Below are 17,469 nucleotides of genomic sequence, written 5' to 3'. Positions count from 1 at the left end.
AAAAACTCTGTAGCATAATGTGGCTAACCTGAATGCACTGAGACAGAAGGGTATCTAAGATCCACTAAGTGGGAAAAAAGCAAGATATAGATAATATGAATGATGTAATCTCATTTATGGAAGTGTATAGTTTAAATGTTTAACTATAAATACCATTATATAGTTATTGTTCATAACAAAACACCCCAAAACTTAGTGGTTTAAGACCAGGACTATTTATTGTTTCTCAGATTCTGTGGGTTTCCTGAGCAGTTCTTCTGTTGGTATCACCTGGGCTTACTCAGATGGCTGCAGCCAGCTGGAAGTAGGTTGGGACTGAAGGCACTCTCTCCTCTGGGCCCTCAACTGGTATGGCTGAAATGACTGGAATGGACCACATGGTTCTTCCTCTCAGTATCTTCACATAATGGAGGAAGTGCTCCCCATGGGCAAGAATAAAACCACAAGGTCTCTGTGGGCCAACAGTCAAAGTCAAACACAGACCTTCCCATAGCATTTCCTCAGTGAAAGCACATCTCGGGGCTAATCTGGATTCAAGAGGAGGAAAGCAGACTCCAACTCTTGGTTGGAAAAATGAATTTGGCCAAATTTGTGGCCATATTTAATCTACCATTCTATAAATGTACATATCTACCTATCTATAGCTATATCTATCTGAAATGTTACCAAAGAAGCAATTAAAATAATTTCCTCTCAGGAGCGGAGCTGGGAATGTGAGCAGCAAAGGAAAAGTAAGAAAATAATTTTCAGTTAATGCATTTCTATCCTCGGGGCTGGCTTCATGGGCATGAGACCTGTGCAAATGCTCAAGGACTCTAAGCCCTTGGTGTAATTCTCTGCTATCACCATCTTGACATTCTTAGTGTTTATCTTTGAACTTGGGTTTTATAACTGAAGTACAATGGGACAGTGGAATATGTATGTGAGCAGAGACGGTACAATGTGCATGTCCACTGTTCACTGACATCCCTTTCACATAGCATTCACAAGAGAATTCTCTGCCTCATGAGAACAGAATTTCAGTCCACCCGTGAGGCATGGGAGTTCAACACAACTCAAGTACACAGTACACATGTTATATCTTCCAATGAGCAAATCCAGGTGCTGACAGCCCCAGAAGCCTCATTTTCTACTCTAATCAGATCTTCCTTTGAACACAGAAAGAGTGCAATGGTATTGACAAAGGAACTCTATCATATCCTTTCTTATTCATGTTACTTCCCTGTATGAGCCAACCACTTACACTGAAAATAATGACATAGAGGGAAAGGAAAGCTAGGGCAACCCATAGTTCCTTTTCCTGAGTCCTGCCTTAGTGATCTGTCAGCTGAAGCTAGAGGGTGTGGGTAGAAGGTGTGTGCATCAAGAACTGAAATAAAAACAGCTGAATTAGTTTTGTACATGGTTTCTATTGCTCTGGTAAGAATATAATACATATGCACATACAAGCCAGGAAATAGAAATTATTTGGTAATCCCACATACAAGTTAAAAATCCTTATATTTGCATTTAAAACTGGCATTACACCATAGAAAGAAAAACAGAAAATTTGTGCTAATAATATTTTTTCTTTACTTTGAACATTAAATAGCAAATAAGAAACATAAGGAGTTGAGATAGAAAATGCAGGAAAAAGGAAAATGCTTTCTATTTTAGACCTCTAGTGACACTTTCTTCCTGTGGGAAAAATAAGGAATGTTACATTTTTATTTTGCGCTAGGCCCCACCAATTTGTTGTCAATTTTGTCTATACTGTTTGAGTTTGTATATATAGGTCCTGCTTTTTTACATTAAAAAATAGGTTTCTTTTTATCATATCCCATACCCTCTTTAATTTTACATTTAAGTTTTATGAGCTTTATGCTACCCATTACATCAAATCAACATAGATTTGGGTTTTTTTTTAAGTTATTAAAAAATAATATCCAGGAAACTGATAAGAAGACAGGTACCCAAAAAAGAAACATTTTTATTAAACAAAGGCAATATTTCATATTATAATTCCTGCTCTCTTTTGTGGGCAAACATTCTCCCTGATTTATAGCACTGAAACCATAGTCAGCACAATGAAATTAAGCAAGAATAATGTGTCAGATTAAAAAAAAAAACAAATCCAATTTTATGAACTCAATTCATGACAGCTGCACTATCAACCTAAATATTTATTCTCTCAAGGGCCATAGATGCAAGGTCATCTACACCACAAGGGATGCTTGTCTTGATTGGTACATATACATCAACTCAGGAAATGTAAAAGATATGAGGAAGTTATTTACAGGGACAACTTCTTGGAAAATTAATGCCAAAAGAATTTCCCATGTTTTATTTATTAGCATGGCATCAATGTGATATCCCATAGCTTTGATGATTAAACACCTCTATTCAAATTTAAGGAGGTGTTATTTCTTTATTTACTTCTTATACTCTCAATATTACTAATCATGTATATTACTTTGAATTTTCCACAAACTTATTAGTTTGTAATAACTAAAAATTAAAATGAATTATATTACAAAAACTCCTACATGCTTGGATAGAATTTTCTCTCTGAAACATAGCCACATTTTGTAATAACGTTCTCAGATTTACAACATCACACCATGCTGACAGGAGATCCAAGTTGTTGGAATTTAGATAAATAGTAAAGGATAGGTATGTTAGAGTCAAGCTGTGTGAAGATTGTGATTCAAAATGTCTTTTAGAAATTTTAAGACTTCTTTTTTTTCTCAAGAGGTTGAGAAAAAGAGTCAAATGTAAGATTTGGAAGTCATTCCCAATAATCAGTCAAAGAGAATATTCTGCACAAAATATTCTACAGAAGAAGCCAGCTCCCTTCTGGCAAGTGAGCTAGTGGTTAGGGCTGGGGTGAGAGAAAGGCATATTTTTCATTACATATATTCTGTTGTACTTTTTGAATTTTTACCGAGTGTATGCATTACCTGGTTTCAATAAATTAAATTTCTTTAAATAAAAAACAAAGACAGCTATTGCTTTGCATAATGGGCCATGCTCTAGCTAATTTTTAAAAGTACCATTGTCTAAAGGTATCCAGTTAGCATTGTAGGCATTATTACATGTGGATGGTTTTGGGGGAGAGGTATGGAACAGAAATACAAAACCACACTTCCATGAAAACTTATTAAAGTTCAATAATTTTGGAACTGGATACAAAATACTCAAATGTGCTCTATTTAGAGAAGCGATGGATCCATAAATTAGAAGTATTTATTTTAAAACAGGCTTTGGTAGAACCTCTTTACTGCAAAGCATTTCTGTTTTGAGGCTGGAACTTGGCATTTTTCCTAATGATTTCTTTTCACTACAAGATGAGTTTCTGGATACCAATATCTCAGCCTGAAAGCCACAATGAAAATTATTTCTATCATCTCCATTCTCACATCACAAATTCTGTAAAGATTTGTCGAGAGTAAATGTTCTCCCACATAAAGTGTTACTCTCCCACATAAAGGGAGAATAGGCTATATAGTCTGATCTGTATCCCAATTCTATAGAAAATGGTCCCTAATCTTGTGGGGGTCAACAGAGCCCTTTCAGATTAGGATGAAAGCTCTGGACCCTCTTTTCAGAAAATGCACACAAATAAAAATTATCAGACATTTGCAGGTTTCTCATAGCTGATCTGTGAACTACCCAGAGCTCATGAAACCTGGATTAGAGTCCCCTGTTGTGGACCAATCCTCTTTTCTGACACTACATATAAACCTATTGGCCAATGGATAAATTGGTTAACTAAATGGATAACTAAGTAAGTTATCCGATTACTATAGGGCAAAATGCTAATATTGGGTCTAATCCTGAATTCTTCCTAAGTAAAAAAAAAAAAAGAAAAGAAAAGAAAACAGTCTCTTTTTATATCAAAAGCTCCCATAACTGATTTCTGGATACTTAAACTATATTCTTGAGACTAAGCTGGTAATAACTTATGACTACAAAACTAACACACGTGAAAAGATAAGAATGACTTCTGGCACTTAGTTGGTGGTTGATAAAATTCATCTTTTATTGGTAGTTATTACTCAAATACAAATACCCACCATGTGAATGTAAAATCCAAATGACCACAGTGATTTTTAATCAGATCTGGTCTTAGATCATGTCATGGATTACCACAAATGGGATGCTCTAAGGGGCTCACCTTCCTTCTCCATCAGATGAGAGAAGACTCTGCCAAGTCCCACAGGAACACAAGATAAAAAAGAGTGACATGGAATGTTCTGTGCCTTCTGTGACCCAAGAACCCAGGCCTAATGGCTACTAGGAACCCTGGCTACACCAGCATCAGCAGAGCCCCCACTGAAAACCCCAACTGATAAAGATCTGTAGGCCTCCAAATCTGGCAGAAAACAAATGTATCCCCAGAGTGTATCTATTAACAGTCCTTAGTTTCCTCTGTCATTTTGTTTGTTTGTTTATTTGGAGTGAGAGAGAGAGAGAGCACAAGGTGGGGAGGGACAGAGAGAGAGAAGAATTCCAAGCAGGATCCGCGCTGTCAGCACATAGCCCAACACGGGCTCAATTCCACAAATCGTGAGATCATGACCTGAGCCAAAATCAAGAGTCGGTCACCTAACTGACTGAACTACCCAGGCACCCCTGTCTGAGTCAGTTTTGAAGCAACACTTGGCCTCTCGCTTGGGGCTCTGTCAGCCCCAGGACCTCTCAGCTTCTAGGATTCTTGGTCTATTTGGAGGAACAACAGTGCTCTGGGCCGCCATTTTCCCTGAATCTTAACAATCCCATGTTTAGCCTTCCTATCCCCATCCCCTCACCTGATCTCAACCTGTCTTTCTTAAGTCATTTTCTTTTTCATCATCTGGATCCTCATCCCCTCAAGAGGAAACACAGCCTCCTCTTGGCTTTTCATTCACAGACAGACCTGGTTTACAACACGAACTGCCAAGAGGTAACACCTACGTGAAAGGGTTGCTGTCATTCCTTCCTGCCGTTGTTCACCTGACCGGGAGGAGACGGGGGCAGGTTAGGGGAGACAGCAGCTGGGCTGGATCATGGGACAGGTGGAGAAAGAAGGGAAAGTACAGCAGAGATGGGGAAGGCACATGCAGGTGCGGGAGTGAGCAGGAGTCTGCTCAGGGATGTTTCACTGACGATCTGCCCTTCAGTTCTCTGGGTTAACACTTCTGGGCTTGTTACGTGTTTTTGCTCCAGGCAGCAAGCAGGCACAATGCTGGTGTCCAGAAGAGCAGGCAGACGGCCTCGGAGAGGGGACAGAAGGAGATAAAAACCCTGTGCCGTTCTCAGGAAAGGCTAGGTGGCTCTGACAGGCTCGTCTCTCCATAAAGAACCTGAGGATAAGACAAGCCCACCCTGGAACTGGGAGGGTTATGGTGACCCCTCCTCCGTGTTCCACGGAAGCGGACATGTTCCCAGTAGCACTTACATCCTCTGCTTGTGCCTGGGGGCACCTTGCTGTCAGTAACCTTCCTGTCACCCTTAGGATGACAAGACACACAAGGAGACTTTCTCTCAAAATGGTTTTGACTCTCCCTGGCAGCCACCCTCCTCTTCCCCCACTTCCAGCCCCTACCTGCCGCTCTGCTATAACTCATATCATCAGATTTTAAAATTTATTTTCATATATTTATCTTCATTAGACCGTGAGCTCCTTGAGGGTCACATGCTATTTATGTCTGTGTGCCCAGTGCCTAGCACAGCACCTGGCACTTCGTGGATGCCCAACTAGTGCGTGCTGATAAGACTTAGGTTGATAAGAATATCTGTATAAATTAACAGAGGCAATACGGCTGGAAAAGGATGTACGGCCACATTTAGAAAATTTTGGGTGCCAACGTAGATGGTTTAAACAATGTCCCTGGGCAGCAGAGACCGCAGCACTAGGGGTCTGAGCAGGCACCTGTATATCTGAACTCCTCCATCTGTATCCATCCATCTCTACCTCCCACACCATTTACCGGGTGCTTCCTTGGGGCAAAGGGATTGATGGTCTCATATCATTTCTTCCTCGAAACCTTTAGTGACAGGATTACTGTTAACACCTTTTACAAATGAGGAAAGAGGTTTAGGCAATTCAGTAACTTGCCTGAGGACACAGAGCTCCTCACAGGCAGGGCCAGACTATCATCAGATTCTGGCTGATTCCACTCCCTGGTCTTTGAAAACCATGCTGCCTCCCTTACACTGGCTAGACTGAGGAGAGACAAGGGAGGTAACAGTGCTGGTGGGATGGAATTGAAGAGAAAGAGATAAACATACAATTGATTATAAAAGAAGGCTGGCTGGGACAGGGAGAACCAAGGGGGGAACTCAACCTGAAATAGTGAAGTAAACTTGGTATTTCCTACTAGTCTTTTTTCACTTTTTCTGAATGTTTAAAAGTTTGAATAAAAAGTTGGAGGGGAAAAAAGGTAAGTCTGACATTTCAGACATAAGAGAAGTCTGAAGAAGAGGCTAAGATGAGGGAGAAGAAAGTATAAAGCCACAGGCAGAAAGCAAGAAAGAGAATTTCAGGAAGATGAATTGCCAACTCTGTTAAGACTTCTCTAAAAATTTCTTAACAATGTCAGGACTCATAATAGTTTAGACTGTTACCCACGTGCTTGAAATTATTACTATTGGGAAGTCATGTAATGATTCTAATTTATTAATTTTATTTTATTAATTATCATCTCATTAAATATGCCATCTGCTATGTACGATGAAACCTTTGGTAATTAAGGGAAGAAAATGTTGATGGAAGCAGTGTGATCCACAGTAGTTTTCAGAGAACTAACATTTTTCAATCTATTTAGAAACTTCATAATTTTCGATAAGTAAATCCTTTTTACAGTGTTGTTCACAAAGTGGTATATATTCCTAAGTAGGTGGATCTCTTATTAAATGCCATATCTGATCATTTTACTACATTTCCCCTTTCCAAGTTCTGCTGTGCTTTTTAACAGGGATTAGAAACAAGTTATTATAGAGATGTTTTCTCCATTTCAGTACATTTGTACGAGGAAATTTATTTTTCTAATTTTTTTAATGTTTTTTTATTTTTGAGGGGAGGGGGTCAGCAGGGGAAGGGCAGAGAGAGAGGGAGACACAGAATCCAAAGTGGGCTCCAGGCTCCAAGCTGTCAGCACAGAGCCCGATGTGGGGCTTGAACTCATGAACCGTGAGATCATGATCTGAGCCAAAGTTGGATGTTTAACCGACTGAGCCACCCACGCACCCCTGTACTAGGCAATTCTATGAATTTTAAACAAAGTGAAACATGGGCAAAAATGCCCTCCAAACAAAGTAAAACCCACAACAAATAGAAAGGCCTAAAACTGAAAAGCCATTTTCATTAACACTTATTGGTAAGAGCTGTGCTTTCCCCAGAACTACTAAAGAGGTAGATACAATTCTGGACAGTGAAGAAGAGAAAACAGTTACAGATGCTCAAAAAAGAGGACTCACTTCACTGACTTCAGGAGATATTCCAATCCCACCCATTTTTCACTCAGACCCAAAGTTTAGAGCAGTGTTTGGGGGGACAGGAGGAAAGTGGGAAAGGGTTTTACCATCAAATCACTGGCATCTTTAAAAAACGCAAGCAGAAGAGTGGTGGAAGAGACACAGGTCATGGTACAAATATCCAGAAAAGAAATCTTAAGAAAATTTTGTTACAGTGCTATAAAATAAGGTCCACATAGGGGTAATAAGAAACAAATGGTGGCAATATATGAATTTGTAAGAGCATTTATAAATGCTTTAAAGCAGTAGAGAGAAGCAATAAAAAAAGTTTTAAAAACTCATTCAATTCATGCAGACAGAACTAAAACACATTATTGCTTATATCATGTGATTTTTCAAATCAGCTACAAATGAAAGATGGTATCTTTATAAAACAAACTTAAAAAATTTTTTTAAGTTTACTTCTTTGAGAGACAGACACAGTGTGAGTGGGGGAGGGGCAGAGAAAGAGGGAGGGAGAGAATCCCAAGCAGTCTCTGTGCTACCAGCACAGAGCCTGATGCAGGGTTGGAAATCACAAACCATGAGATCATGACTTGAGAAGAAACCAAGAGCTGGACGCTTAACTGATTGAGCCACCAGGTGCCCCAAACTAAAAACAATTTTTTTAATGTTTATTTAGAGAGAGAGCACAAGCAGGGGAGGGGCAGAGAGAGAGAGGGAGACACAGAATCCAAAGCAGGCTCCAGGCTCTGAGCTGTCAGCGTGGGGGAGATCATGACCTGAGGTGAAACCAAGAGTTGGACACTTAACTGACTAAGCCACCCACGTGCCCCTAAAAAGGTTTTTAAACAATAAAATAAACTTTTTGTTGGGGACTTAATGGATTTAGAATGTATGTACTTTAAGTTCATGAAAAATGAAAAGTCAGCAGACCAAGATAAAATATTTGCAGGAATTACAACAAAGGATTAATATCTTGATCAAATAAAGCATTCACATAAACTGATAAATAAATGCCAATGTATGGGTGAGTAAATATGATCAGGAAAGAAATATGTAAAGAAAATCTCAACCATCCCAGCAGTAATCAAAGAAACACAATGACAATAACAGTGCCTATTATAATGGAGAAAAATATATAACAGTCATGCTGGCCAAGGCTCAAATAGTCCTGGTGGCAGAAAAAAAAAAAAAAAAACTATTGAAAATAAATGTGATCATATTTATCAAGAGACATAAATGTTTCCACACCTTTCAACTTAGTATTCTTTTTCTGGGGATTTATCTTAAAGAAGTGACTCTCAAAGTATATAGTCCAGGGTTGGGTCGGGGATCACAACATTCTCAAGGGGCCCATGAGCTCAAAACTCCCTTCATAATGATGCTATGATATTACTTGGCTTTTTCACTCTCATTCTCCTACAAAGGTACAGTGGAATTTTCCAGGAGCTACATGATGTGTAACGACCAGACTGCCCTGACAGATAAGAGAATATGTGTTTGTAGGATGGTGGGATTGAAGGAAGGGGGTGGATTTTGCATGTGATTCTCACACTTTCAATAGCCAGACCACACAGGCAACCTCTAATCACAAACCCTTAAATAAAAAATCCCACTCACTGTATCTCTAAAATACTGTTTGCCATTATTACTTAAATCTGACAGAAACCCCAATTTGGAAGTAGAATGTCTATATGAGAGAAGGAAAAATTACACTAGGAGATTTAACACAAACAAGGAATAAACATATTTTTCAATCACAGAGCCTTAGCACAGAGCAAAAATGCCAGGCAGGTAAATGCAGACCCAGATGCAAAGGGGCACAGTGCCCACTTACCAAAGCCCACTGCTGGAAGACAGGTTCTCAGCCCTGGGTGCCCAGTACGCCCATCTGGGGAGCTTGAAGAAGCCAGCGACACTCAGGGCCCCTCTTCTAGAGATTCTGGTTTCAGTGTTCTAGACAGGGCCCACATATGGGAAGTTTTAACTAGCTTTCCAGGTAATTCTAATGTGGACCTAGGTTTTAAGAACTACAACTGTAAATGATTAAAGATAACAAAAAGTTCTTGCCTTTCAAATGATATAATTTAATATTTTCCATTCACACAATTTGTGGCTTTGCCTTCTTGAATTTGCAAACCAAAAAGGGAGGAGGGGGGCACTAAATTTTCCAATTCAGAAGGCAATCAATCAAGATTAACTTGGAGCACTCCTGACAGCAAGACAGGATTTAAGTCAAGGTATCTTTATAATACAACTAGGTGGCCCAGGAGCTAGAGAGCTTTCCAAAAAGTCATCTAGCAGAGCTGGATTAAACCAGGAATAGATCAGAATTTCAGGCCAGACCACTCTACCACATCAATAGCCTTTAGGAGGTCTGTCTTGCATTTATTGGTTTGGGCCAGACAGCTCAAAACACTGAGGTTAGTGAGATCAACCACGGCAAGCCTGCAGGAATTCAGAGAAGCTGAGTTGTGACAGGATTTCCTGCTGCTCCTTCCTCGGTGTCAGACACCCTGTCCCAGTGATTGTGCTCTAACCCTCTCCGCGGCAGCCTGGAAACTACACAGGAGTGGAATTTGACCCAATGAGAACAGAAAAGTCCCATGACCACAGGGCTTCCTACGCTTAAAGAGCTTAACAATATCCCCCAGTCCATACCACGAGTTCTTTCTGAATCTCAAGTTCTTAAAGTTTCCCCAACTAGAACCGTCTTTGCCCGGGGGACCCATTAAACCTCAGAGCGGATTTCTCCAGATGATGAGTGAACAACAAACAAAACACAAAGCCAGGCATTTGGAAATACAACACATGACACCCTCAGAGGGCAGGCGGACCCCTATTCAAGCTTGCCAGGGCCAATCACAAGGAGAAGGCAGAACACAGCACAAGACAGTGGAGTGAGGAAGCCCTGCCTCTCCTGCGTGCTCAGACCCTTGGGAACAAGCTGCCTTAAATGCTATAATTTGGTGAACTGACCCCAAGCCTTTGGGGATGCTGAAACCCAGCCTTGTTAGCCACATAAGAATTCAGAACCAGATCTCTTTGTCTTCGGATGAAATGATATCCTGGATGGAAATGAATCTCTCCCTCCCTTCCCTCGTATGTCCTCCAGCATGCTGTATCTTTCTTATAGTACTTTCCAGTTTGTCTTACATCAGGATGGCTTGTGTTTGTGCTTGTCTGTCTTCTCCACTAGACTGTAAGCCAGACAGACAGACGTGATACATTTTACACCTCCACAGTGTGGGAACCAAGTACATATGTTTGTTGAATGTGATGGGAGTTTCTTACAGATCAAATTTTCAAAGTGGCATCAATTAACATGGAGTTGAGAAACTCCTTAGAGGCATGCAGTGTGGTAGGTTAGCTAGGGGAGCAATGAGGGCCACTGCAAGACAAAAGTGCGGGGCTTGGGAGGCAGGGAGGGGTCAAAGGCAAGCTGGCAAATGCACGGCCATGGGAGGCATTTGAAAACCTCTGCTCACAGCAACTTGTACAAGATCCCAGTATCCTGTGCACACTCCTGAAATAAACACCCAGAGACGTAAAGAAGCGACGACCACTGCTTACGGCAGGCACACCCTGCCAACAGGTCTACCCGCAGCATCTGGGCATTCCTGGCACCTGCCAGCCAAGCCTTTATCTGTTCCAAACCCCTGATCATCTTCTGAGAAACAGTGAAATCATAGCTTGCGGAGCTGGTCTGACTTCAAGTCATCAATAATGTAATAGAGTTCCCATAAACACTAAGGACTTCATATAGTCTGAGAGCGGCAGGCAAGATACCTACTGGGCGTCCAGGGGATGAAATACCATCACTCTCAATCTGTTTCCTTGCCCCAAATTTATTTTTAATATATGCCATTCAAGCATGTCACCAGATAAATACATACAACATTTAATATTAATGTGATAAATGTAACTGGCTAGTTCTGAACAACTATCTTTGTTTATCTTCTGTAAACATATTTAAGATCTCAGGCTAAACAAACACATCCTTCACAATCAGAAAAAGATGAACCGTCACTCCCCCCTCCACACACACACGCACACACACACACACACACACACACACATCACAAATAAAGATGAAATCAAATTATGTCAGTCCTATTGTACATATTTAGGTCTGGTGGAACATAATTAGAAAAGCCAGAGATGCTTCAGAGTATAATTCTTCAAACCAAAATGCAAACTGTGACATACAATATTTCCCCACTAAAGAATAAAAAAAGATACATTCTGACCTTGTAGAGCATATGTCCTTTTTCTGTCACTCAAAGTTCCCAGACATCCAGTGAATATCTGTCCTTTATTTGGACAACAAAATACACCTTCATGGCCGATAATTCCCTGTTTGTATGTATTAGTGTTCAGAGGATGTCAGTCCACAGAGAGAAACCCGGCGCTGGTCGTTCTCCAGAAAAGCTCAGGCAGCCGAAGGCAATAGGAAAAGACTTCCTGTATACATATATATGTGTATATATTTAACTGTAGTTACCTCCCAGTAACTTCACTCCCTTCCTTTCTGGATTTGAATCATTCCACACTCCATGGAAAAGCTCGAGGACAGAGGAGTAAGACCCTGGCGCAGACATAAGGTCCAAGTCATTGGAGGCTTCCGCTTGGTTTAAAAGAATCACAACTGTGAGGAGAGTCAAGAGAACCAGCCAACAGGATGTGTGTGGCTGGAGTTCCTGGCATGAAATCCTGACTTTCATGTTTATTTTTGGATGTATTTTTCTTAGCCCTTTGATGCAAATTTCTGGCCTGGGAAGTAACACTACAGTACAAGCTCCAAAGTTGCCAAAAGTAAGCACAGACTCCCGACTTGGGAGAAATCAGGCCCCTTGGCTCTCAGTTCCAGCTAGTCCTCAGATGAGGGTGTGGGTTCCTGTGCATTAACAGATAGGCATCCCTGTCTGAGGATGGGTTGTGCAGTCTTGCCTCACTGCTCAGGGCCACTAAATACTTACCTGAAATACCGGCCTATGTTGAAAGCCTCCCATTAAAGTGCACGCAAAACAACTTGAAATTGTTTGCATGCTAAAAAAAAAAAAAAAGAAAAGAAAAAAGAAATTGTTTGCATGCTAAACATAGTAATAAAACCATCCAAAGTACTTCTAAGATTTTTATGTTCTGATATTCTGTTTTAAGTATTTGGCTTTAATTTTTCTGACAGCCCAAGACAGACAGGAACATCAAGTCCATTCAAGCAGGGGCAGATGCCTCTGAGAAGTATATTATTCTGATAAGGTTTTTAAAGCGCATCAGCAAAGACTAAGCTGCTGTTATTTCAATAATTCCTATTCTCGTAGTGGCTTGAAAGATTATTAATGGGAAAGGACTCTTTCTACCTGCATAGTCCAAGACAGGCAGTAAATGGAAATAGCTAAAAAGCTTTTCAGGCCCACAACTGCCAACGTATCTGATAGAATCTAGAAATAATACACTCTGAAAACCAGGGAATAGAGACAGATGTAAAAATATTCCTTCGACAATATTCATTACTCTTAGAAATATTCCTGTTTACAAATTCTATTCTTTTCCTAAGATAGAAACATGCACCTATTTCTTTGTTTTACCATTCAGTTTTGTATCTCATAAAGCATGAAATGGATTTTCAGTTACTTAACAATATTTGCTGAGGCCACAGAACATTTGGGGAATAAACTCTCCCATAACAATCATTACATCAGAGCAATGGTTCTCTGTGACATGGGATCCCTCAGTTAGAATAAATTCACAAAATGTGCCAAGAAGTTTCTGGGTAACAATTACAGCCAAGAAATCAATTTTATTGTGGCATGGGTCAGACTATAAATTTAAAATACTGCTTTTATTTTTAGACTCTGTAGTTTTATTGCTGTCTTTAAATTTCAAATGACTTATTCATAGACACATATTGTTATGTTGAACATTTTCAAACATGGCTCACAGTGAAGGAAAGCTTTTGGCCAGATGATGTCCATGCAACTGAAACACAGCTAAACAGGAGGTGGCACACAAGTTCAAGGACCTCTCAGTAGTGTCTGTTACGAATCTGATCAAGAATCTATTTCTCTGAACACACCGGACTCACCTCCTCATTCAACTTCAGGTATTGGGAATAGTCTATGTAGAGATGTCAATACATGCTACAAAGCTGAAAGCATCTTCATACAGATATACCATTAGATGGAAAGTCAACAAGAAAACAAAACGAACAAAAAGACAAAAAAAAACCCAAAAACTCTTGTAGTCATTTGTAATCATTGGAAGCCTTCTTATCCTATATGTGCTGCAAAGAAATTCAGGGAATTGGACAGTAAATCAGTTCTTCATTTAGTCCAAGAGCCACCAGCAGTCACACAATCTTGGATCAAATATTAATAACTGGCTTAAAACTCCCAAGTCTACACTTAACTACTCTGCCATTTAACTTCTTCACGGAGGGTACGCAATGCCACAAGTGGAACAAAGTTTAAATTTATGGTTGTCTCAAGCACTGAACGTGACATTCCAAGACTTTTCAATTATTTTCCTTCTGAATGAGATTCAAAAACAGAACTATCTCCTCTCCTCTTCCTTCTCTCCCTCCATCACCTATATACTGCTGAAAAATGAGATGTTTTATACTGTGGTTCACATATTTTATTGAGTTTTAATATCACAGAAGCGTGAGAGGAGGGATGCATTATCAACCAACTCTGAATAAATTTACCATATTCACGTAAGAAAACATGACCTAGTTTTAAGACGGAGCAACCCAATGTTCTCAAATCTGACCATAAATTAGCAACTGAAACATGGAAGGAGAAGAGGGAAGAAAACAGTTTTCATTAGGAAAGACGCAGGATGCAAAGAAAAGCATCAAGATGCTACCTCTGCTATATCTTGGGGAATACTTTTTCTGATGTATTGGTTATTGAATAATGCTCTGGCTACATTTATGGGAATCACTTTTTTAAATACTCTAGGTGTTACCAGCTTGACTTACAACATAATAGACAATATAAAGCAAGAGGTATCCGGGATGAAATTGAATAGGATTTCAAAATCTCACATGTAGGTCTCTGAGTGTGTTCTCTTCCTGCAGAGAGCTGAGGAAACTTGCCTTTGGTCAGGAAAGGAAGCAGGATTCCCTAGCTTTGTGTTGCCATTAAAGTCCCAAGTGTAAGATTTAAAATAGACTATTTGCTCAGCCTGTTAAAGAGCTACTTTTAGACTGTGCTACCTGGTAGTGGTTATAGATTGTAACTTTCAGAGTGAGAAGAAATAACTCAGAATCCTGGTTTTATCTTTTGTCCCCTTTAAGTGACAAGGGCATACATAGATAAGGAGACAAAGCTAATCAAGGGGGTACTTGACATGCAATGGGCCCAGGATGACTTTCTTCAAAAGTAATTAGTCAAATGAGATGAACATGCAAATTTAGACCCATGATTCAGGTTACCTAGTTCTTACTATCCCTAACCTGTAGCCCAACACTGAGTTACTTACCTTGCCAACAAGAGAGTCACTATTATCCAGCTTACCTTTCTGCTGCCTTCTTCCTGCCACCTTACAGTTCGATGAGGCTCCTACCTGAATCCTTCCCTACATAATGCTTTCCTTTTAATGCTTGGCTTGCAGATCTCACTCAGATTTCAGCTGACAGTATGAGTTTGGGTTTTAATTTTGCTAATGGGTATTATTTACTAGTGTAATAGATGGCTGAGTTATAAACTCCATTATCTAACATAAACAAGGAATAGGTATTCTGAATATCAGATATTTTGCTAGCAGATTAGTGCCATATGTGTCCTCAATGGATCCCTCAAATTTAAATAGAAATAACATTTAATTATAATGATTTTTATACTCTGAAATACTATTACGACTTGGTAGCTTATTTTCTGTGTTCTCCAAGTAAAACAGAAGTCCTCCTGGAGAGAGGGAGCTCTGTCAGTCTTGTTTGCTGCTGCATCTATACCTGATAGGAGATACTCAATGAGTATTTGTTAAAAAACGACTGGTAGAGGGGCACCTGGGTGGCTCAGTCGGTTAAGAGTCCCACTTCAGCTCAGGTCATGATCTCACAGTTTGTGAGTTTAGGTCCTGCATCGGACTCTGTGCTGACAGCTCAGAGCCTGGAGCCTTCAGATTCTGTGTCTTCCTCTCTCTCTGCCCCTCCCCCACTCATGCGCTGTCTCTCCATCTCTCAAAAATAAATAAGTGTTGAAAAAATTTTAAAAAAACAAATGGTAGAATAAACAAGTCAGTCTTTTTTATTTAGAAAGTAATTTAGAATTTTACAACTTCTTAGGATTATCATGTACTATATATATGCACAATTGTGCCCATTAATAAAGTTCTGATTAACATGGATTGGTAGATGATGGAGTTTCTCGCATTTCCATTTTAGCCTGTTAAAATGCTGATTGAGCATGTAATTTGCACTCTGAACTTAGTTACGTGAACAGGCAAATAAAATGAAGTATGCGACTAATCTCTTCCTCCCTATGAGGTTCCAGTCCCCCACCTGTAAAATAAGAAGTCAGACAAAAACTCTGTCCATTCTTTTCAGCTCAATTAACTCACTGGCAGGGGACATCAGAAATCTGCACTGAGGTTACACTCTAAGGGTTGGATCCACTGAGCTGCAGAATCATGTGGCAAGGTTGGGGATACCAAAGCCACCCTCAATATCAATACCCCCATTTAATAATTTTCCTTTAAGGGAAATATCTGTGGAAAATAGTACTAAGATGTACTCAACTGAAGTCTACCGACACACTCAAACTAATAACACTAATGCATCACCGATAGTAAAGCCTCCAGACATGATGAACTTCCTGATGTACTTATTATTACCTTTGAAGCTTTCTGGACAAAAATGTTTGATCTGATCTAATCAAGCTTTTAGCTCTAACTTCCTTTTATAGTAAACCCTGGAACAGGGGTACAAAAAGATACCATGAGAAAATAATCAAACAAATATTGAATTTGGGAGAAACTAACCCAGCCTTTTTAACAAGCCAATGCCATGGAAAGGATGAGAGAGACAGAGAGAGGAAAGAAGGGAGAGAGGGAGGGTGGAAGGGAGGCGGGGGGAGAGAACGGAAGAGACAGGAGGAGTGGGGGGGAGAGAGAGAGGGACAGAGACAGAGACTCAGATACAATAATCAAATGTAAGACGTGGTTCTTTATTTGAACCTGGTTTGAAATATAACAGATATAAAAGATATTTGTTGAATATTTATTTATGGGTATTTATGGGGAAATCTGAACCGTGGACTGGATATTAGATATTAGGATGTTATCTTTAGTACTGTAAGTGAAATAATGGTATTATGGGTATGTGGCAGGATATTCTATTTTTCTTAGGATTATGCTGAATATTTATGATGAAATGTCATAATGTCTGTCATTTACATTAAAGTGGTTCAGCAAAAAAAAAAAAAAAAAAAGACAAAGATGGAGCAAATATGGCTATATGTCAGCAACTGCCAAACTAAGTGGGGGGTGTATGGGTGTTCACTGTATTATCCTTTCTGATTTTCTGTATGTTTGAAAATTTTTCTAATAATAATAAGTTTTTCAAAAATGTTCACAGGTAGCTACTTCTCAGGAACTTCCTTCACAATACTGAGGGCTCCTAATTAAAATAAAATTTTAAATATTTCCACAAACTATCCTTGATGAGCAACTTGAAAAAGTCATAACAGACAAAAGCAGTTATAATGACATACATCACAGGTGGAAATCATTTTTGTTCTTAAGCCAGTTTTCCAAATTTTCTTTTTTGGAAAAGACTTTTTCAGTTTACCTTTTAAAAATGAAAGATCCCCAAAAAAAAAAAAAAAAAAAGGCTTATTTGCCTCAAGCTTGGTCCCTTTTAATTGACAGAAAACCTCTCCACACACACCTCATGCAAACCTACTTCAGCTTTGCCTTCCTAAAACTAGCTTTTGTCTCTGAACTTTACAGAGCAGTTGGAGCTCTTTAATATTTTCTAAGAGGAACATTTCAAACAAGCAACCCCGCAATTTATTCACTACTGCC

General features: G+C 39.6%; 1 protein-coding gene across 5 annotated transcripts in view; it reads right to left on the bottom strand.

Annotated features, from left to right (window-relative positions):
- RAPGEF4 (Rap guanine nucleotide exchange factor 4) overlaps nucleotides 1-17,469 on the bottom strand; it is a 291,851-nt gene that overhangs the window by 205,626 nt on the left and 68,756 nt on the right. The window contains exon 1 of one of the 5 annotated variants that reach the window (XM_042949150.1): nucleotides 11,691-11,773. The exons of the other annotated variants lie outside the window; for them this stretch is intronic. Coding sequence (XP_042805084.1) covers nucleotides 11,691-11,702 — 12 coding nt within the window. The 5' untranslated portion in view covers nucleotides 11,703-11,773. Of the gene's footprint in view, nucleotides 1-11,690; nucleotides 11,774-17,469 lie in introns of those variants that run through there. 5 annotated transcript variants of the gene reach the window in all.

This window comes from Panthera leo, chromosome C1, assembly GCF_018350215.1.
Source record: "Panthera leo isolate Ple1 chromosome C1, P.leo_Ple1_pat1.1, whole genome shotgun sequence".
NCBI classification, from domain to species: domain Eukaryota; kingdom Metazoa; phylum Chordata; class Mammalia; order Carnivora; family Felidae; genus Panthera; species Panthera leo.
Note: the sequence above shows the minus strand (reverse complement) of the source record. Positions and strands in the feature narration are given on the sequence as shown.